Raw genomic sequence first — 23,172 nt, 5'->3', positions numbered from 1 at the left:
AAGCAGAGGAATCACACTGAAACACTTTTCAAGTTTGTGTAAATTAGTCTAGAGATGAAATGGAAGACACAGCATAAAACCCACATTCAGAAGCCATCCTGTACACCCTTATCTATACAACAGCACACAGCAACATGCAACAAAAGGAAGGCTAAGAAGAATCTCCATCCTTTATTGGATGTGGGGGAAAACATAGTGACAAAGGATGAGGAAAGGGATGAGGTACTTAATGCCTTCTTTGCCTCAGTCTTCAATAGTAAGACCAATTGTTCTCCAGGTACCCAGCCCCCTGAGCTAGAAGACAACAACGGGGAGCAGAATGAAGCCCCCATAATCCAAGGGGAAATGGTTAGGGACCTGCTACACCACTCAGACACACACAAGTCTGTGGGGCTGGATGGGATCCACCCCAGGGCACTGAGGGAGCTGGTGGAAGTGCTCACCAAGGCACTTCCCATCATTTATCAGCAGTCCTGGCTAACAGAGGAGGTCCCAGTTCACTGTAGGTTAGCAAACGTGACACCCATCTACAGGAAGGGCTGGAAGGAGGAGCTGGGGAACTGTAAGCCTGCCAGTTTGACCTCAGTGACGGGGAAGGTTATGGAGCAGATCATCCTGAGTGCCATCGCACAGCACGTACAGGACAACCAGGGGATCAGGTCCAGCCAGCATGGGTTTATGAAAGGCAGGTCCTGCTTGACCAACCTCATCTTCTAGGACAAGGTGACCCGCTTAGTGGATGAGGGAAAGGAAGTGGATGTTGTCTACCTAGACTTTAGTAAAGCCTTTGACACCGTTTCCCACAGCATTCTCCTGCAGAAACTGGCTGCTTATGGCTTGGATGGGCATATGCTTTGCTGGGTAAAAAACTGGCTGGATGGCCGGGCCCAAAGAGTGGTGGTGAATGGAGTTAAATCCAGTTGGTGTCCGGTCACAAGTGGTGTTCCCCAGGGCTCAGTGTTGGGGCCAGTTCTGTTTAATATCTTTATCAATGATCCGGACGAGGGGATCGAGTGCACCCTCAGTAAGTCTGCAGACAACCCCAAGTTGGGCGGGAGGGTTGATCTGCTGGAGGGCAGGAAGGCTCTACGGAGGGATCTGGACAGGTTGGATCGATGGGCCGAGGCCAATTGTACGAGGTTCAACAAGGCTCAGTGCCGGGTCCTGCACTTGGGTCACAACAACCCCATGCAGCGGTACAGGCCTGGGGAAGAGTGGCTGGAAAGCTGCCCAGACGAAAAGGACCTGGGGGTGTTGGTCAAAATCCAGCTGAATACGAGCCAGTGGTGTGCCCAGGTGGCCAAGAAGGCCAACGGCATTCTGGCTTGTACCAGAAATCGTGTGGCCAGCAGGACTAGAACAGTGATCGTCCCCCTGTACTCGGCACTGGTGAGGCTGCACCTCAAATACTGTGTTCAGTTTTGGGCCCCTCACTACAAGAAAGACGTTGAGGGGCTGGAGCGTGTCCAGAGAAGGGCAACGAAGCTGGTGAAGGGTCTGGAGCACAAGTCTTATGGGGAGCGGCTGAGGGAACTGGGGTTGTTCAGTCTGGAAAAAAGGAGGCTGAAGGGAGACCTTATCGCTCTCTACAACTACCTGAAAGGAGGTGGTAGTGAGGTGGGGGTCGGTCTCTTCTCCCAAGTAACAAGCAATAGGACAAGAGGAAACGGCCTCAAGTTGCACCAGGGGAGGTTTAGATTGGATATTAGGAAAAATTTCTTCCCTGAAAGGGTTGTCAAGCATTGGAACAGGCTGCCCAGGGAAGTGGTGGAGTCACCATCCCTGGAGGTATTTAAAAGACGTGTAGATGTGGCACTTAGGGACATGGTTTAGTGGTGGACTTGGCAGTGCTAGGTTGACGGTTGTACTCAATGATCTTAAAGGCCTTTTCCAACCTAAACGATTCTATTATTCTAATAATATTGTCTATGCCAGAAAAATCTCTCTGGTTTTCAAACTGATGAAGAATGCCAAAGTCCTTTATAAGTGGGACTGGTGGCAAGAACCTGATAAATCACCAGAAGCAGGTCCTCTCCTGCTGAACGAAAGGCCACAGGACCTGGAAATTAGAAAAGCAAAGGGGACAACCTCTCTCTTCCCACAAAAATGAAACAAAAGAACCCTGCACATGCACATTAAAAATAATATGATCAAAATAAAGGACTCGTACAGGGACAGAGAACTAAGAATGACACACGAGGCTGTTACCCGTAAAAACTGAAAGTGTATTTTACCATAAGCAAACAGTCCAAGAAGAGCACCCTTAGCTGACTCTTACCATGCTCTGAAAAGATGTTCCTCCAAAACACACACTGATTATTCAGTGGGGCAGAGCCAGAGCTGAGACCATCAGTTTTGTTTCAAACAGGCTGTGAATACCTTTTTATCACAATGCTCTCTAGAACAAGTCTCAGGCTAAGTGCCCGATGGCAAAGTACAACACCAATATTCAGAAGCAAAGCACCTGCTTCAGAGAAACTGGGAATCCTAACCGATCTTCCCATGAACAGGTCAGCTGGCAGCCTTACCGGATGGTAAATTCCAGCAGCTCCTGTATGCCCTGTGGGTCGAGGTGCTGAAGGTTGTAAACCCTCTCCAGGCTCTGATGCAAGAACTGCTGGGAAGGATCTTCATGGGGTGTAATACTGGGAGAGACAGGGGATGACACCAGCTTTCTACCTGGCAACTAAGCAAGAAGAAACACACGTGTACAGAAAAGTCTAACACAAGTTAACAACATTGTAAAATGCTGCTGCATTAACAACTACCGAGAGCTCCGATTTATTTCTCAAATTCAAGAATTTCAAGTCTACATCTTTTATCTTTGTTAGTTAATATTCTCCATTTTATAACCCACTTGCAGCTAGAGATATTCAGGTTAAACTTCAACATCCATTTGAGGGTAACATCTTCCTCATCTGTTAACTATGACACTGTGAAGTCGAGGGAAGTCCAAGACCACACAAACCGCAATTCATTTTATGAGCTGTAGTAAGACTTACAACCAACTTCAGTCCCACCTGTACTTCCATGCAGGAAAAACATGCTTCAAAGCAGCAGGGAACACATCTCAACCGCAAGTAAACTGTTTAGGTAGGACACAAGTCAAATGTTGGAAGATCTACAAAGGCTAAGCTCCCCTTCCCCACATAGAGCTACAGAAAGTTCCCAGGAATCCTGCCCTCCCAGTATTCTTTCCTAACCAGCAAACCATGTGCTATTCTCACTTGAGAGCAATAATGTTATTATTCTCGCCAAAATATTACAAAATCCATATTGTAACAATGTAATATTTGGCTCTTCTTACTTAATATACATTTCAATATTCATTCGCTTGGTGCTTGGGAGAAAAAACTTTTAGAGTTGAAGCATTACACACTGACAGACATGGAAAAAAACGGCAATATTCATAACAGCATGGTGAAGGACAAAACAAAGTGGTTCAACTTACTCTTAATGGAGGGACCAGATGAGAAAGACTATCCCGAAGATAGGCATAATGTCTGAATGTATGATCAGAGAACAGGGCAGGCATTGTTGGGCAACTTTTAGCAGCATTAAAAATCAGAACCAGAACAGCAATGTCTATTGAAATGGATTGTTAGAGAAAAATAAACAACAGCAAGAAATGCTCCTTGGGGATAGCAAGTTAAAACAACAACAACTCAACAACCCTTTCTTTGCTGGAGATTGTTTAGGAAGTTCTTTACAGTTGGAGAATGCTTGGCAAAACCCAAAGAGGCAGCTGTCCGAGCAGATGAAAACAAAGTACAAAGCACAAACATTACAGGATGGGCCATATTGGAGGAAGGATGTTACTGCCAACGTGGGATGGCTCGGAGGCAACACAAAGGATAGGAACCAGCAGAATGTGCTCATTAGGTGGAGTTTCACTCTTCCTCAAAGCTTACACTGTGCTTACCAGTTTGGTACCCAAACATCACCTAAAATGAAACATTTACCTCTGAGTCTTTGAAAACTGCTGCATTTCCTATGATGCCCTGAAAAACATCCCTCTTACACAGACTTAAAACAAACCAAAGAATCATTGGGAAGATGATTCTGGGACACAAAAAACATTTTCACAGTCTGAGAGCCTGAGAAATACAGAAGACAGCCAAAGGCTTTAATCAGTTAGCCCAAAGGCTGGGGCACTCACCTGCAGCAAGGCTGATGCCAAGCATAGGATTTCTAACAGGAGAGCATAAAAGGATCCCAATGCAAAACTTATGATCGTCTGGGCTCTCGCCTGCACAGGGAAGAAGTAGGTTCAGCCACAGAAGGGACTGAACTCATGTCTCTCACCTCCTGAAAAATCTTCTGCATCCATGGGCTGCCAAGCTTCCACTTAACAAACCAATTTCTCCTCTTTGCCCAAAATTCTTTCCACATTTTCAGCTGAAGCTATTCAACTAATCTGATTCAAATTTGCTAAGTGCTTTGAATCAAATAAAACCATATTTTTAAATAACAGTTTACACTGGAAACCTATCATTCAAGTCTACCTTGTAGTTTCTGGCTCCCGGGCCTATCTTTCACAGAATTTATCTCCATAGAATTTTGTGGCAAGTTACCTCCAGAACATTCTCTCAAATAATATTCTTTGGTTCAGGGCAGGAAGGTGCATTGAGCTAAATAACAGCTTTCTCCCCCCTGCAATGCTCCTTCAATTCTCAACTCACAGGACAAATTTACTCAAATTATTACTCAGCTATCTGATTAGGGATTAATCTTTCTCTCCACCTGATTCTAGCCCTTTCCAATACTCACAAGGTATTTATTTCATCTGTATAGAAGTTCTAGTGGATGGCTTGTGACTGGTGAGAGAAATAAGGAGTAGCTTCACAGAGGAAGAGAGTTGTTCCAGCCTAACATCTCTCAGCATGCATCAAAAATAACATTACATTCTGCAATCACACAGAAGGGAAGTAAGGAGAATGAACAATGGAAAAATGGTATTTCGCATTTCCAAGGCATCTCCTATTGTTAAGGATAATGGTATAACAATAACAGTTTGTATTCTAAAGCACTAGAAGTGCTAACATTAATATAAGGATTTCTGATTTTGAATTATTTCAAAAAGATGATAAATTTATAGCATTATAGGGATTCAGCCACTGCTGCACTAAGAGACGGTATTGTTCTACACACTGCACAATAAGGGTAGGAGAAATTTTACCTAAATTGAAAACAAACAAGGAAAACCACTCTTCTTATTTAAAAGCTAAAGTATCTTCAAAATTAGTGCAAACTAGACAAATGTTTTCACATCAAAGACTCATCTGCAAAGCCTAAACCTTGACAAATTGCTTGATGAACAGATTATTCATCACAGCATAAAAAAAGGCCAATTATACCACACTGGTATTTATGAAGATGGTTCCAGATAACAGTTATTCTATCACTTGCTGAGTAATTAAGTAGCAAAGGGATTCAGAAATAGCTACAGGATTGTCTGCTACAGTTTGAAATGGTTTAACAAATGTGAGCATCAGGAAAATACAAATAAAATCTATTACAGTCAAAACAAAAAACTGGCTTCATGAAAAGATACAAGCTGGGTCATCCATGTCTGGTTCTGGAGTGTCAAAGAACGGATGTGTGCTTAGCAGCTCTGGGACTAATGGAAGCACCAAAGTGGGATGCCTGCTTCCCAAGAACTTCAAGCATCTGAAAATACACAGATTGAAATATTTCTTAGTAAACATGCAAAATACAACGTTTTAAAGCGTTATTACTTTATGTTGCAGCGGCACTTTGTGACGCTGGTCAACATCAAAATCCTACTGTCCAAGCTTATGTGCAAACTCATGGCAATGCTGTCTCTTCACATCTGAGCTTTTGCATTAATATTTGGTAGGATCCAAGAAAACTGAGAAGACAGCTTGAAAAAGCAAGCAGTAATAAAAATTATTTATTTAAACTGTCCAAGAAATATTTAACACCTGGAGCTATACAACCCGAGAAAAGCTTTCATACTAAACACTAACAAATGAGGGTATCCTTTTCTTCAGAAATAAAGGAGTGAGGAGGTAAAAACCCAACCAAATAACAAAACCCAAAACCCCCAAACTCCACCAAACTCCAAAAACAATGCAAGAGTACACTGGAAGACAAAGCAGACTAAAATAAGTGTTTCCAATAATAGCCAAGAATTCCATCTCAAACCATGTGTGCTGGAGCATCACTTCCTTTGTTGCTTCCATTAAACAATCAAAAAACCCCACACAAATGTTCACTATTTTTGCTGAGACATAAGAAGTCCCTCCAACAGCACAATGCCACATAGCCAATCCACTTGTCACAACCAATATAATCAACTTCAGGTAAATATTACTATTTAATGCAGTGTCAAGTAAGCACAAAACATTAGTTGCATAGAAGAGATGAGGTCTTCAACTGAAGGTTGAATTAATCTTTCTGGGAATGCTTTGAGTGCTTATAATAGTGGGCTATTTCCAGGAGTGGTCATCAGTTCTGGATTCCCAGTATGAGTATTGACAAGCAAGAATAACGCGGAGTTTCATGGAGTTTCATCAGCCACGAACAGGTACAATGCTTAGTATAGCCACTATTCCAAATATTTACAGAATAAGAGGATTGTATACCTGCAATACCCCTTACTTCCTTAGCTAGCTCAATATTTGCCTAACACCTCAATTACTAAAAAGAATAGGAAAATAAGTAGACACACAAGGACACTGAACACACTCACTTCCATATGGATTCTCTGTCTGTGGGATATTTAGTTAGGTTTTTCAGCAGCTCCACCAGTGCAAGATGGATGCCTTCTTTAGTTGAGACATTGGTGCAACACAACAGCTCATGAAGCGCTTCCCGAATGTCCCTTGAAGAATCCTGAAAAAAAAACCCAACCCAGACACCTTTGAGTGCTGAGAGAGAAGATGTGCCTGCATACACATTTACTTTAAAGGTAGCAGTTCCTGTTCCTTGGCTGAATTAGTACTAGAGGCATCTGAAAAACAGGGCACGTTTCCAGTTATCATAGCTAAGCACAGATGAAATGACAGACCAGGAAACTGCTGCAGGGTCTCCTGCTGGTCTCATCCACCCGTGTGCTTCATTTACTGGAATGCACGGGAACTGTTTCACCACTGACCTTCTCAAGCAGAGCAAGAATCACTATTTGGTTTGGGTGATGTTGTACCCTTAGGCATAGGCAGTAACAGAAAAGGAAGGTGCTGGGTAACTCAGCAAAACAATCACCAAAGATTGTTTTACCATCTTTGGAGGAGCCTTTTATTATTCAACACATGAAGCTCAATTCCACAAGCCTTAACCCAGTCCCCAGTCTCCAGAGGGTTTGTGTAAGTGTTGAGGACATGTCAATGGCTGGACAGACTAGATTAACAGTGACCATCCATAGGATAAAGGAACTTGACCTAACTATGGGTTTATAGACGGACAATAAAAAAACCAAAACACACTTACAAGTTCAGTCAGGAGTTTTGTTATGATCATATGGGATCCCTAATGTACTGCTTCTAAAGTCACACTGCACCCATTTTATTTTTTAGGCCAGGGTGATGTTGTACAGAGGAGCTTATGCAACCTCCAAGCAGTATTTTTAGAAGTGCTGGGGCTGAACTCCAGCTTAATTAATTACATTCCTTCTGCCAAAAACCACCTTGCCATTCCATATCAATGTATTATACTCCCTTGCTATCAGCATTTGTGTGGCACTGCTGGATAGAACGTGAAAATCTGACAGGATACAAGAAATGGATGCATTTCAATGGTGGATTTTTAAAATTTTTTTTAAATTATAATTTGCTAAGTATCAACAGCTCATTCATCACTGTCTTACACAAAAGAAGAAGGAGCAGTCCTCTTGTAAAAGCTCTTAAATGACAGCCAACACACACAAATGATCAAAGAAGAAAAGCACAGCAGGGCTGCTCAGCCATTTCTGATTTTGGTGGTGGAAGGCAGACTATGACCAAAAGTAAAGACATACTCTAAGGACTGGAAGGAAATGACCACAGACATAAAATACTCCAGGTGAGTTGCACAGACCACTGGAAGGGCAGTACAGAGACAAGCGAGGTGGAAGACTATGAAGGGACAGACAGGAGCACAACTCAACAGAAACTGAGATCAAGGATAACAGGGAAAGCAGAATCCAAAGCCTGGTCAAAAAAGCAAGGAGTAGCTGGTAGAGTTATTCAGATTAAGTCAAAGCGGTGGGGTGAAAACAGAAGTTACCCCCGCATCCAACTGTTCCATATTTACACTCTCGGAACAAATTTAGGCACCAAAGATAATGCTATTTTTCCATATCCTTTATTTTGGTACTGGAAGATGGATTTTACAGAACACAAGCAAGCACCTTTCAGAATCAGACAAATGCATTACAATGTTAATAATTTGCACACTTTACCTACCCTAATACCTGATAGTAACTATAATAATATAAACCATAAAACATGTATGATTTATCATACTTGGTAAGTCAGCACAGAAGCGTAAGACAGAACCCCAGTCTAACTAGGACATTTTTATACCTTGATGCACAGGTCCCCAGCTTGAACAAACGTAAATCAACTACATGAAAATGTGAGGCACCTAAAACTCATTGCTGCATTTGCAAATTCAGATCATATTCCACAGCATTTGTTACAGCTTGATAAAATAGGTTAGTCAGTTTGCTTCTTCCTGGGGCACAACTAAAAGAAGCCACTGTTGCCCTGGGTCAAGCAAACAGGAGGTGAAAAGACAGAAATAGCAGATTTGCAGCACTGCCTGAGGCTGGGAGACTACCCAAAAGAAGCAGAAACTGGCCTACCATGTGTAGCAGAATCAAAACCCCCATGCCTCTAGGGCTATAACTCAGCAAATAAATCAGGTCTGAGGGGAAGCAGTTTGGGACAGCACTGTTCATACAGGCAAAATCTCTTCCCCTTCCCAGATCAAAGCCATCAACCAGGAACAGCAGCTGACTCATGCTGTCCCTGGATCCTGGCTAAGCAGTGACTGGTTGGGAAAGGCCAAATCAATCCTGCAGAGCATGCCAACAAACCCTCTGAACAGTCAGAAGAGAGATCTCAGGCCTGTGCCCTGTCTCTGCTTGGTGAGCAAAGGTGTAGCTAAAGCAGCTGAGCAAAGGAAACAGAAAGGAAATGAAGTTGTATTCAACGTGAAGTGGGGCAGAGCACTGGACCACAAAACAAGACAGAAGGAAACACATATTAGGCAATAGCACAATGATCAATGGAAGAGTTTTTATCTGAAATTCATCTATTTCAAAACTATTCTGTTGTCCTGGAGATTACAAGCTACTAGACCTTAGCAGCCTTTGGGGGTGTTCAAAGAAGAGCAAAAAAACCAACAACAAATAAAAAAGGTGGACAGTTTCATCTCAGAGGAAGGGACTGATTAGCATTATATAATTATAACACCTCAAAGAAAGCAGGAATGCAAGTTTTTCCCCCTTAGGAATTTCTTACCTCCAAGACAGCTAACACAGTATCCAGCTGGTCTTCCCGCAGTGTGATATTGTTGGAAATTTTTCTCATTGTGTGTATTGACTGCAATCTCACCTCCTCAATTTCATCATTAAACATGTCAACCAAAAAATCCAGGCATTTCTCCGCAAAAGAAGGTGAGGACTGAGCCAACATACAGAGGGCTTCAACGGCAGCAATCCGAACCTCTATTAAAAGAGGGGGAGGGAATTAATTCTAAGAGCTGTTTAAAAGGACATACCACCCAACAGCCAGGCCTCCTACTATTCAAGGACTGGACTAAGGACAGGAGGTGCTAAGGAAACACTAAAGACGATAGAGATGAAGCAAGGACCCAGGCCATTGGGGACCTTTTCACAGGCAAGTCTTCAAATCAAAAACCTCACCTCTCCTACAGCGCATGGTGCTGTCATAAGCATCTGCAAGAGGGACTTGCAGGTGAAAAATAGATCTCCTACCCAGCAATAAATATTACATATTTCATAGTGCATTTTGCAAGTGTAGCATTAACCCTGGTATCTTAAGCAAACTAATTTAGATAATTAAACTCTGCTTGTTTTATTCTTCCTGACATTGTAATTGCTTGGAGCATTCACTGCATTTTTAACTTGCCGTGTAGCACTTTATGAATTGCTGAAGAGCCCTTGAGTATCAGCATTTCGGCAGTAAACAGAATGAAATTCCTCTGCTTTGTGACTTCGGGTTCCTCAAAAGAAAGGAAAAAGGTGCCACGAAACTATTAAAATGACTCAGAATTTAAGCAAAAAAGCATCAAGAAGTGTCCAGAGTGTATTTATGCTGTAAAACATCGCAGGAATTTGAAGAATACCCAAAGGTAACAAGCTTAAGTGGAGATGAGACTCTTTTCCCTGGAGCCATCCTCGCAAGCTTCCATAACATTTATGTGCTGGTATCATAAAAATGAGGATTAATCTGATGTCTTGCAAACATTATTGTTTTAAACATCCTTTTATTTTTCATTCAAATTAGCTCATCTTGAAAACATTTACTTAAACTCGTGTGTAGCTTTTAGGCCTATTGTTCCTAAAGAAAATATTCGATTCCTGATGATTCTGATTAAGTAGAAAAATGCAAACACAGCAAGACCCCTGCTTATTCAGTAACGAAGCTTTTGTCACAACTACAAGTCTCCGCAGTCATTAAGACCAAGGTATTAGAGAAAAATAACATTTTGCCAATATTGCTTTCATAAGCTGACACAGTAATTCAGATTTAAGTTACAACATGGAATTCAAGAAATGAAGCAGCACTGCAAGTAAGGAAGAAATCTCAGCAGCATTTAAAAATGCTGCAGTGGAGGGAGAGCTCTACATTATTTAAAGATCTGTGTATGTTCTACATCTGTCCATTTTATCAACACTCCCCAATAGCACCATACCGCCACAAGACCTACAGCACAAGAAACTGGAGAATGTGTTTCACAGGTCAATGGAGTGAGCCAGTAAAAAATTTTTTACTGTTAGTCAGAGAAAAAAAAAAGTTGCATTTTCAAGCTTCGGGGAGAGTTTAGCTATTAGGAAAACATGCTTTTATATTTCTAATTTAGCTTCCCCCTTCCAGTAACATTAAAAGCAAATTCAGGAATAATATTCAAAGTTCGGCATTTTCATGGTTCTATGCAAATACCAGCCGTTCTCAATAGCCTTAAGAAATAAAATCTTCACTTTACCCACAGGAAAGTTGGGCTGGAAAGGGTAGCACACAGACTTTCCTGAGGCCGTCAGCATGGTCAATATTACAGCCAAATCTAGGAGCTCAGGAATGCCTGCGTTCCAGTTTGACACTCATAATTCACCCTGCTTAGAAGAACAGATCAGATATAATCTGCTGGAAAGACATTACAGCCTCCAAATCCATCATAGCAAGACCTCAAGAGACCAAAACGATAGCACTGTGGAACAGGTAAATGTGACCTTAGAACATAGGTACTTCCATTAAAGAAAAAGAATTATCAATAACATTGCTAAAGATGTAAGCAAGACCTCACCTGAAATTTAAGCACCTGAAAACATACAGATCTAGTCACCAGTTTTCAAGAATAATGCATTCTAGGTGGCCAAGAGGAAAGCTTTTACAGCAGCAGAGAATAAAAGAAGCCTAGCCTGTTTAGCCCCTTGCAAAATGAAAGCTGTCTATTAATTCATTAGGGAAGCCAGCCCCTGAGAAAAGCAACAACTATTTAATCTAAAACCTACCACTGGCTAAGAACAAATGGTTATAAATTGGCTATGGATAAAATTGGGTTGAAAATTAGAAGAAGAAAACTTCTGTTTGTTGGAGCTGGTGGATTCTGAAATATTTTGAAAAATATGTGGGTTTGTCTCCACTAGTTCTAACTCTTGTTAGGATGGAAGCTGCTATGTTTACAAAATGAATGATTATTGGACTCCATGGACACATACTGCCATGTTTTAAACAACAAGTTCTATAAATTTCGATTTTCCTTCCTGCAGAGAAGACACCAATTTCAAACAGCAGCAAGTAATATTGCCAATTTAGAGCCACATGCAACTGTTAAAGTCAATAAAAAAACCAAAAAAATAATCCCAGTGGGTTTCTGCATAACATAAGCAACCACTTCTTACCAGTTATTTTACTAAAACTTTACTGTTTATAGGAAGCTATTTGGTTTTGGCTACTCAATGGAACATTTCTATCCAAAATTCTCTGCAACACTGTAGCATCTTTGAAACAACTGCAGTATCAAAGATCACAATGGAATAAAAGCCCACCACCCTGAAGTCCACGATCTGTTAAAAAAACCCAAACGCAATAGCCAAGTGATCTATTTTGACCAAAACAACCCCCCCCAAAAGCAAAACTTATTAGCCAGCACACATCTCCTCCTTTAGTCATTCCACAGTAAGTCAACACTTACCATACATCTCATCTTCCAGGCCATGAACAAAAGCCCCACAAGCTCCTGATTCAATCAGGTTTACAGCACCTGTATCGATTTCTTCTTTGGGAGCATCATCTCCCCACTTTCTGCCACTTGAAAACTCCCCAGAGCTGTAGAGTTCTTTGGCTCGTTCATGCGCAGTGCGCTTCCTCTGTCCAAACAAGTTTTTCAGTTACAACCGTGGTAAACTTTGAAGATGACCAAACAAAATAGTAAACAGACATTGACAGTCACGTGCAAATGCTAAGAAAGGCAAATAGTACCTTCTCTTCTATGAATATTTCTAATTGCCAGTAACTCTTTGTACTTTTGATGTTGGGAAAGGATAATAACATACATTTTAATTAACATATTCTTAGACATCTATTGTAAGACCTGCCAAACTGGGTCAGAGCAAAGGCCTGTCTAGTGAAGTATCCAATAACTGATCTGCAAAAACAGATGCTATCAATTTGCAGTTCAACTTGTTAAACTGCAATTAAATACTTTAATGACTATCAATACTATACAGAGTTCAGCAATGTGTAAAATGTGATATTCATTCAGCATGCTTGCTAGTCCACCTTCTTTCCCCCCACACTGTAAATAAAGCTGAGCAGCACTTTCTTTAACAGCCTTTACAAAGCAGCCCACAAAAACTAGCAGCTCTAGCTTAATCTTCTTTTGCAGAAAGAAAAACTGAACATAATACCTCAAGGGGGTTGCTTAAGGAAGGAATTTTACTGAAATGTTTTGCTCGTAGGGCTCAGTAGTCCCAGCCTTTAGCTACTCATGTCTCTTGAAATGTCTAGGTCTACTGGTCAGATCTTGCAGGCTGTTTCCATAAGCTTGCTCCTAAAACTAGGATGCAATCTTTCCATGCACAATAAATGAAGCTTTTAGCCAAAAGACTGTCAGAAGAACACAAACATTTACCTCTCATCTGCGAAACCTGAATAGCCTAGAGCTGTTTATTACATGCTCAGCTAATGAAATCTAAAACTAGCAATTGCTTCATTGACTTTAATCTAAAAGAAAACCTGTCATCATCAATTAACTCTCAGCAGCCCTGAGGCAAGGACATGGTAAACAAACACACTCAACATTAACATACCTGTTGTGCAATTTTAGTACACTACACACAGTGAAAACAAACCCAAATATTTACATACCCTCAGATCCGACATGAGCTTCTTGTCAAGGGTCTGCTCTAAGAAATGGGAGCTAACTTGTTGCATAGAACCCTAAAGAATAAAAAAGAAAAAAAAAAATCAAAACCAATAAACGTGATAATTCAAAATTATACCATATAATTTCCTGACTTATCCCAACACGGCATCCAATCTTATCTACTCATTCTAATAGCTTCATACAATGCTTGACACTACTGTATGTCAGAGTTTAAAGAAGTTTACTTAAGATGGTCAGAATATCTTATTTTCCCACTGAGGTTAAGAAGGTCTTTCTTGAGTTCAGTGGTTTACATGTCCTGTGCTGGAGAAGTAGAGGGAGGGAATTATAACAAGTACTTGGTTTTTTTCTTGGATACCCAACCCTCTACTCTGAAGGAAACAGTCAGTGCATAGTTCAGCTGAGAAACTTCTGGGTTTCCTCAACCCCTCCCATTTCTTTCTTCTCAGAATTTTGGAAGAAATTTACCTGTACAGTTTTTAAACATCCTCCCATTTCTTTTCAAGTTGTGCTGGTTTTCGCTGGGATAGAGTTAATTTTCTTCACAGTAGTTAGTATGGGGCTATGTTTTGGATTTGGGCTGAAAAATGTGTTGATAAACCAGAGATGTTTTCATTCCTGCTGAGCAGGGCTTACACAGAGCCAAGGGCTTTTCTGCTTCTCCCCCCACCCCACCAGCGAGGAGGCTGGGGGGGCACAAGGAGTTGGGGGGGACACTGCCGGGACAGCTGACCCCAACCGACCCAAGGGAGATCCCAGACCATAGGACGTCATGCTCGGCAGATAAAGCTGGGAAAGAAGAAGGAAGGGGGGACGTTGGGAGTGATGGCGTTTGTCTTCCCAAGTCCCCGTTAGGCGTGATGGAGCCCTGCTGTCCTGGTGATGGCCGAACACCTGCCTGCCCATGGGAAGTGAGGAATGGATTCCTGGTTTTGCTTTGCTTGTGTGCACGGCTTCTCCTTTACCTATTAAACTGTCTTTATTTCAGCCCACTTTAACTCTTCTGATTCTCTCCCCCATCCCATCGTGGGGGGAGTGAGTGAGCAGCTGTGTGATGCTTAGTTGTTGGCTGGGGTTAAACCACAACACAAATATATGTGAAAAGTAACGTAACAGAAGATTAACTATTCTCAGCTAGAGAAGAAGAGAATGCAACTTACCAATAACTTAGCAGCTTGTACTCTAACAACCCAGGAACCATCACTAACCATATGACAAATTTTTCCAAATGCATCATCAACCAAGCGTATTTCTTCATTAGAAGAAGGAATCGGGACGATGCTAACATAGAGAAACATGAATCAGTTTGTTGATCTTATGCCATGCTGGATGGCACCAAGTAAGAAACAACTATGCTGAACTCCTATGGATGTGCAACAAATACCAGGAACCAAAACTTCATCCGGATCAGTGCATTCTTATCACGTATCAGCAATTTGTACACATCAGTTTTCTAACAGCTACTCCTGAGACTTACTAGCACAAAACTCTCAGGCTGAGGATGATTACTCTGCCAATACTTCGAGTCACTTTGCATACTATACATACCTTTCAGGGTAAAGTTGACTGAGGACCCAAATTAGCTGAACTGCAGCACTGCGCACTTGCTCATAGTCATCTGCCAACAGCTTGCAGGCCTGAAAGAAGATTCACAGTCCAATATACCTGAAGTATCTCCACCTGAGCTGTCATTCACTTCCCACAGAGGATTTAGGATCCTTACCATAAATCAGTTAGGACAGATTAAAAATCAGGATGAATTCAGTCTTCCCTTCTACTCCCTAGTATTTCCAAGTTTGATCAGGTAGACTACTCCTAATAAAGTCAATCAGGCACATGCTGTAAAACTCCAGAATTGCCTGTACTATGCAGGAAGCACAAAATGTGAATCTGTAATAGAACTAATTTGATAACAGGCTTCAGCTGCGCAACCTTACTGATGTAACATTTCTAGGCTTCATGTGTACTCTCCAGCGAACAAGGGTTTAAGACCAAGATTGTTAGATGACAGCAATAATTATGTAATACCTTGCCCTTCCCATGACTGCATCCCCCAATAAACAATATATATCAGAGCATAGGCTTTATTGCATTTAAGCACAATGGATGCAAAATAGGTTTTTATTTCCACTGCCATAGAACAATAAGAAATATAAGCAACCTAAGTGCAAATACTCCACCTCTGTTCAGTGCCCTCCTCCTCTCAAAGCACATTGTCACAGAATCTAAAAAAAAAAATATGCAAGCAAGTACAAAATAAATACAAATTAATACAAGGTTTTACCTGACTGTAAATAGCCTGCTGTAATTTTAATCCTCTTTCATGAAGCTGCAGCTACAGAGAAAAAAAAAAAAGAAAATCACAAGAAAGTATAACCATAAGTTTAAGTGACACAGACCACGTTTTCACCACTGTTTTTTCTGCTTTCAGTAAACTTAGTTGCTTGCATTTCTTGATTGCTGCTATAATTAAAATATTTCATTATTGTGGCCATAGTATTTTAAATAATAATCTTGACTTCAGTACAATTTTTTTAAACTTCACAGCCATTCATACTTTGATTGGTTAGAAAAATACAATTTATATAAATACACTGTCTGTCCATTCTCCCAACCTTCAAATGATTGTTTAGTGTTAGCCATATTCGACAACAATTAAAACAGATACAGGAATCTTCAAAATAATTAGTTTACTGCCATTCCTGAAACATGGACCCAAAAGTAGCATTGCCAATGAATTTTCATGCCCTGTGAATCTTTCAATCACCGAACCAGAGGGATAGCAAAAATCATCTTACTAAACGCTGTTTCTATCTGGAATAAGAAAGTATCATGAATCTAACTTATAAACAAAGGGATAATATCTGGCTGAATACCATCAAAAAGAAACAGTTGCTTTTCTATATCCACTTCTTCAAAGTACAACATGGTAGCAAGGAAAACTATGATCAAGAACCCTAAAAGTCGTTAGTGACCCTGAATTCATTCAGGACATTTCCATGCTTCAAACAACAGAAGGACAGTTGTCTTTGTGCTGTAATTATAAATTCAAGTCATAAATCTTGCTATGGATTTGGCTGAATGCCATCATAAAAGTCACTTGAATGACTTTAAAAAAAATTGTACCAACAAAAATTAGAATGGAATGAAAATGAAGGATGAGTGCAACCTCCAGCAGAGGGAGATCCCAGACAGATACAATTGCAATTTGATCTCCTCAGTTGCATCCTGCTTTTTTCTCTGGAGTTTAATATCATTAATTCAAATACCCTTAATTCAAATACCCTTGATGACCATCACGTTAGATGGGATATTGTTATAAACTTTAAGGGTAATAGAGAAACTTCTGTACACCCATATACCCACAGGCAACTCACATTAAGCAAAATTTTCAAGTGCATGGTCTTTGCTTGCTCTTCTGCAAAGCTAAAAACTTCTGAAGGGTCCCCACGCTGCAGCCCACATGAAAACCAGTAAACCTCATAAACGGTTAGAGAACGCTAACGAATGTGACCATGCGGCAAAACATAAATGTTGTTTAAAAAAACCGAACAAAATTATTTCTGGACTTATCACACAGGTTTCCATGATAAGCAGCTCTCTATTGCATGTTGGAGTATTAGTGGCTCACTGTAATTCTGGTAACCAATGCTAAATCAAGAAAAACAGATTTGTCACTAAAGAAAGAGCCGACATAAACTCGAAAAAGTCAACAAACTTCAAAGCTTCTTCAGCTATAGCTAAAAAAGAAATTGTTATGAATCACTAAAATGACCCTTAAGATCTCATATCACTCTCATATTTCAAGACCTAGTTTATTTTTCCAGGTAATTTTGATATGCTAAATGGACTAAGTTAATTAAATAATCTCTAACCTAAACCTCTTCGGATTAGTTTGCAGGCCCCTACCAGCTTCCTTATATAACCCCAGTTTATTCCACTGTACCAGCAACACTTACCATGGCTTTTATAGCTGCAGTCCTAACACGAGGGTCCTGGTCATTAAAATGATCTCCTATTATCTTCTGGACATCTTTGGCAGCCTGGCTTTCAACTTCTTTTGCAACACCTTTTTCCACTGGTCCAAGACAGCCAATTAACTGAAGACACTTATTTCTTACACCATGGGAAGAATCTGTCAGATGCTATGGAATGGAAGAGAACAGACATAACCGGATTCTTATTGTTTTTTCACCCCTTCAAAACAACTAATCATACTAAGATTCCTAGCAGTTAAAAAATGTTAATATGTAACAGTTTGTTAAGAAAAATTAAAATAATTTAAACAATGACTGTGTATTTTCTTCCTGTGGCAGTGATAAAAGTTTCCTGTCCCTGGGAGGCCGCCTTACCTTGCAGGCTACCTCTACCAGTCTCATCCTGACAGACGGATTCTCTGTGAGTTTTGTGCCGATCACCAACAGGGTGTCCAACAGCTGAGCAAGGACTTGGTGAGACTCTGCAAAACAAAACAGCGAAAGGCTACATACCTCTTTTCTCCAGCTGGTGAGAAGCTCAGTATCACAGACTCATCCAGGTTGGAAGGTCCTCCTGAAACCTTCTCCTTTCAAGGTCGGAAAAAGCCTAGCTCCCTCTGCTTCTCCTTGCACATCACGTACTCCAGCCCCCAACCACCTCAGTGGCCCTCTGCTGAACTCACTCAACCTTACCAGCACTTATCTGGTACTGAGGAGCCCAAAACTGGATGTGGGATTCCAGATGTGGTCTAACCAGTGCTGAGTAAAGGGGAATAATCTCTTCCCTTGACCTGCTGGCTACACTCCTGTTGCTACAGCCTGGTACACAGTGAGCCTTCATTGCTCATTCACGTTTAGCCTACTGTTCACCTGGACCACCACAACACTCTTACCTCTAAGTTAGAGATAGGAGTTTTGATGGATGGACTGTTCAGCGGGTAAGGAACTGGCTGGATATCTGTGTCCAAAGAGTTACAGTCAATGGCTCAGTGTCCAAATGGAAACCAGTAATGAGTGGTGTCCCTCAGGGCTCCATACTGGCACCAATAATATTTAATATCTTCATCAGTGATACAGACAGCAGGATCAAGTGCATCCTCAGCAAGTTTGCCAACACCACCAAGCTGTGTGGTGCGGTTGACATGCTAGAGGGAAGGGATGCCATCCAGATGGACCTTGACAGACCCATGCGAACCTCATGAAGTTCAACGATGCCAAGTGCAAGGTCCCGCACATGGATCAGGGCAACCCTAAGCACAAATACAGGCTGGGCGATGAATGGATTGAGAGCAGCCCTGAGGAGAAGGACATGGGAATACTGGTGAATGAAAAATTGGACATGAGCTGACAATGTGCACTTGTAGCCCAGAAAGCCAATCGTATCCTGGGCCACTTGAAAAGAAGCATGGCCAGCAAGTCAAGGGAGGTGATTCTGCCCCTGCAGTACTGCATCCAGCACAAGACAGACATGGACCTGTTGGACCGAGTCCAGAGGAGGGCCACAAAAATGATCAGAGGGCTGGAACACCTCTGCTGTGAGGAAAAACTGAGGGAGTTGGGGTTGTTCAGCCTGGAGAAGAGAAGGCTCTGGGGAGACCTTATTGCAGCCTTTCAATGTGTAAAAGGGGCTTATAAGAAAGATGGAGAGAGATGTTTTGCGAAGCCCTGTAGTGACAGGACAAAGGACAATGGTTTTAAACTGAAAGAGGGTAGATTTAGACTAGAGGTAAGGAAGAAGTTCTTTACAGTGAGGGTGGTGAGGCACTGGAACAGGTTGCCCAGAGAGGTTGTAGCTGCCCCATCCCTGAAAGTGTTCCAGACCAGGTTGGACGGGGCTTTGAGCAACCTGCTCTAGTGGAAGGTGTCCCTGTCCATGGCAGGGGGGGGGACTCAAAGACTTTTAAAGGTCCCTTCCAACCCAAACCATTCTATGACTCTATAAATGACATTAAAATAAAATTAAACCACATCAGGTAAAGCACATACAAACTGGGAATATAACATAGAAAATAAGAATGGACTTTAATGAAGCCACAAACAGGACAACCTATACTTTCCTATTACAAATTCAATGCTAATACATTAATGCCTTCTTGCATTAGCTCTGATGAGCTGGCCCACAGCATGATAAGAAAAATACTCCAAAGAAGCTTCCACTTTAAGCAAGACTGTCCTCCAAAACAGAGCACTTTGGAAGCAATGGTTCTCACATGGAGATGCATAAGCAAACTTTTTACTCCCTTAAAACAAAGGTATACAGCAGGCATGTCTGAGGAACATTTTTCTCCTCCTCAGAACATGGTATTGTCTGTCACCATTCACAAAAGCAGAAAATAAACACTCTGAGCAACAATTGCCAATTATACACTTCAGACGTAAGGGCCTTGCCACTGTCCTAAATGCTTAAAGACTACATGATTCTCCTTGATCTCAAGCACCACCTGAAAAGCAAGACTTACTCTCATTTTGAAGCGTGTTAATGGCATCATCCATAATGCAGTCTGGGGAAAATCCTGCAGTCTTCGATAACAACCCCAGCAAGGAAGCAATCTTCAACCTTACAGAGGCATCATTCTCCTGGAAGGAAATAACAGACACTCCCATTCATGTTCCATCTTGAAGAGCGTGAAACACCACACACAGGGAGGACCTATATATAATTCAGCACAAGGGTCTGAATTTTACTGTCAGGCTACTTCCTCCTCCATACATCCACAGCACACCCCATAGAAAATTAAGCATACTAGAATGTTTATCTGGAAGCTTCCAGTACATTTCAAAATTATTCTTTTACTCGTAATTCCTCAAAATTACCTTCATATTGTTTCAAAATTTAAAGTTTAAATAATCAGGTTTTCAAGATGCCGGAAAATTCACTGTTGATAATGTTAATATCTTTGCAAGTTTTTAATGAACAAATGGGGGAATTTTTGAAGATGAACTGAGACTGATGGTCTCTTGACCTCTGCTAAGCAGCAGGGCCTGTGAAATACAAAAAACAACTGTTTCTCTTAATGGTGGAGAGGAATCCTGCAAATCTTTTCCAAAAGAAAGAAACTCAACACAGCAAGGTTAAAGAAAAAAAAAAAAGAAGCATATGTTAGCTGCACATAACTGCTCATTTAAGCAATAGCAAAAGCTGTCACAGGCGATAATTACAGAAATAAGCTTCACAAATTAGTATTCATTTTAAATTGATTTTAAAAGTTCATGCATTTCAAAGAGTTATTATTTTGAGTCTTCTACAGGCTTGTACAAATAAGACTTCTGTTCATAACTGGAAGCTCTCTCTTTTATCATATTGCCAAGGATATCCAATACAGAATAGAAAGACAAAAAGAAGTCTGAATTTCATACTTTGATCTTACCAAGCTATTGTGCAACGCTGAACACAGAGGTGCAGTAATATTACATTTACAAATATTACATCTTTCTACAGGTGCAGAAATATTATGGTTATAACTTTTACGTCTTTCAACAGTGTATAGGAGAGACTTCAGTGTCACACCCCCCCCAGTGACAAATGCGATACCTGTGGGAGTAATCTCTTTCTCAGCTGAGCTAAGAAGCATTTTTTCTTTTCAGGGCCGAAATTATGTGCTTGAACAACAGTTACTGACTACTTACATCAATGGTAGGACGCACGGATTTCCACAGTATAACACATTTGGTGCTTACTCACCATTACTCACTAGAGGACAACCCTCTCCACAAATACAGATTAAATCAATGATTTCAAAAAGGACACTTATAAAGGCACGTTTTAAAGCTTTATGAATAACGTCTGCAATGTTTTCCTTACTGACTTACGAGCAGCCACCCACTCCTGAGGGCATTTTCTCCCTCCTTCTGATGCAGTTCTAATTGTCAAGTGAAGGATCAATATCTGGATACTACAAAGCATATACTACTTCTGCTATTTATTTGTTACTTTGCTGTTAAGAATTTTTTGTTGACAAGTTTTTTGTTGAAAATTTTTTCAGAAGTGCTTGAAAAGTGCTTTGTCTGCAGCATAAGAAATAGCTAAAAAGTTGCTCCACGGTTAGAGGAAATTAAGAGCAAGGTAAGGAAACATCAGTCAGGAAGGATTCCGATAAAGTCGAGCCAGCTTTGGACAGTCAGGTTCCCTGGAAAACTTGTCATGTCTTTGCCTCTTGTTAAGTTAATTTAAGACTAATCCCGCAAGCCATCTGCAGGGATAACATAGTCACATCCGTGTCACAGGCTCCTGAAACCATCAACAAAGGGACCAAGTAGCATGATCAGAAACCACTCGGGTAAAGGACTACAGTCACTCACTCTCCTCACTGAGGGGTTCCAACAGCATAGGCAACTGAGTCAGCAACACAGAAGCCTGTGACTCCCTATTCCACATCCGAACCCCAAAAAACAAGACCAGAAGGAGGATTCTGAAAGCACGCTTGGCTCCCAGGTTCAGCACCTTGTAATAATGCTCCAGCAGGATCCTGACAACCCCTTCCACGCTCTCCACTTCCACGGGCTTCCTGGCAAACTGGAGCAGGTACTGCAAGGCATCTGCAGGTGAGGTGGCTTTGCACAGGTCGACATGGAGCGCGGCCGACTTGCTGGGCTTGGTCAGCCGCAGCTTCTTAGCGGACAGGTCCTCGTGCTGCTGCTGCACGCAGAGGAGATGCAGTTCAGAAACACGGAGCAAATCCTGACCGACTCCTTCCCAGAGTGAACACTCTCTCACCACCAAGCCAGAGGAAACTCCTGTGCCCCACAGCAGTCACTGGCCTCTCTGTGAGCTATCTTGAGAAGGGACACATTCCCAGCTCTCTGGGGCAGCTCCCATCCTGCCCAGGTAGCCCTGATCCCCGGGAAACACTGCTTCTCCCCACTCCAGCTTGGGGCAAACCCTGCCCCTTCCAAACCCCAGACAACCACCCCAGGGCAAACACGGTTTCTCACACACAAACGCCCCAGCCTGCAGCAGCCCGGCAGTGGCGGCCCTCCCCAGGTCGCCCCCTCCCCGCCCTGAGGGGAGCACCCTTCCCCTCCCGCACACCCCCTGAGGCAGCCCCCTTCCCTCCAGGCAGCTCCGGCCTCCCTAAGCCCGGGGTCAACCCCTCCCGCTCCTCCCCAGCCCCTCACGGACCGCACCGGCCCCGAGGCGGCGAGCAGCGCTCCCAGGCTAGGCCCCGCGGCTAGACCGGCGGCTTTTCCCACAGCTCCGCCGAAGCCAACCGCCGCACGGCAAAGCTCGGGGCAGTCCCTGTCCGCCAGGCCCGGCCCGGTGGCGGTGCGTTACCTGGACCACCTTGGTGAACTCCTCGTACACCCGCTTCTTCAGGTGAGCCGCCATGCCGCCGCCTGGCCCTCCGCGGCCGCCGTACGCGCCAACCGGAAGAGAAACCACAGAGTCACCCGCAGGGAGGTGGCAGAAAGAGCGTCCTCTCTTCCCGGCTGGAGGCCGCGCTCTATGGTCAGGCGGCCTCCTGTTGCCATGGGAACGCGGGCCTGACATGGCGGCTGCGGCCTGGCCCGTCCTACAGGCAAACCCCGCGGAGGGGGGCCAGCCCTGTCAGCCCCGCTCATTTCCCCCCCCCCCCCCACACCCCCCCCCCGCGCCTCAGCCTTTTGCCTGTGCCCAACA

General features: G+C 42.4%; 1 protein-coding gene across 2 annotated transcripts in view; it reads right to left on the bottom strand.

Annotated features, from left to right (window-relative positions):
* The window catches only part of INTS4 (integrator complex subunit 4), a 39,311-nt gene extending 16,385 nt beyond the window's left edge, over positions 1 to 22,926 (bottom strand). The window contains exons 1-15 of one of the 2 annotated variants that reach the window (XM_010576585.1): positions 22,828 to 22,926; positions 21,997 to 22,191; positions 20,015 to 20,132; positions 17,931 to 18,037; positions 17,538 to 17,723; positions 15,863 to 15,913; positions 15,127 to 15,215; positions 14,739 to 14,859; positions 13,560 to 13,631; positions 12,385 to 12,559; positions 9,468 to 9,673; positions 6,716 to 6,858; positions 5,555 to 5,670; positions 3,452 to 3,585; positions 2,529 to 2,686 (exon numbers count right to left, since the gene is read on the bottom strand). In XM_010576585.1, coding sequence (XP_010574887.1) covers positions 2,529 to 2,686; positions 3,452 to 3,585; positions 5,555 to 5,670; positions 6,716 to 6,858; positions 9,468 to 9,673; positions 12,385 to 12,559; positions 13,560 to 13,631; positions 14,739 to 14,859; positions 15,127 to 15,215; positions 15,863 to 15,913; positions 17,538 to 17,723; positions 17,931 to 18,037; positions 20,015 to 20,132; positions 21,997 to 22,191; positions 22,828 to 22,881 — 1,925 coding nt within the window. In that variant the 5' untranslated portion in view covers positions 22,882 to 22,926. The remainder of the gene's footprint in view (positions 1 to 2,528; positions 2,687 to 3,451; positions 3,586 to 5,554; positions 5,671 to 6,715; positions 6,859 to 9,467; positions 9,674 to 12,384; positions 12,560 to 13,559; positions 13,632 to 14,738; positions 14,860 to 15,126; positions 15,216 to 15,862; positions 15,914 to 17,537; positions 17,724 to 17,930; positions 18,038 to 20,014; positions 20,133 to 21,996; positions 22,192 to 22,827) is intronic. The other variant, XM_010576586.1, reaches the window with a different exon arrangement.
* Between the last annotated feature and the right edge of the window lie 246 nt (positions 22,927 to 23,172).

Source organism: Haliaeetus leucocephalus, unplaced genomic scaffold (assembly GCF_000737465.1).
Source record: "Haliaeetus leucocephalus isolate CR32 unplaced genomic scaffold, Haliaeetus_leucocephalus-4.0 Scaffold536, whole genome shotgun sequence".
NCBI lineage: Eukaryota > Metazoa > Chordata > Aves > Accipitriformes > Accipitridae > Haliaeetus > Haliaeetus leucocephalus.
This window is presented reverse-complemented; position numbering and strand designations above follow the sequence as displayed.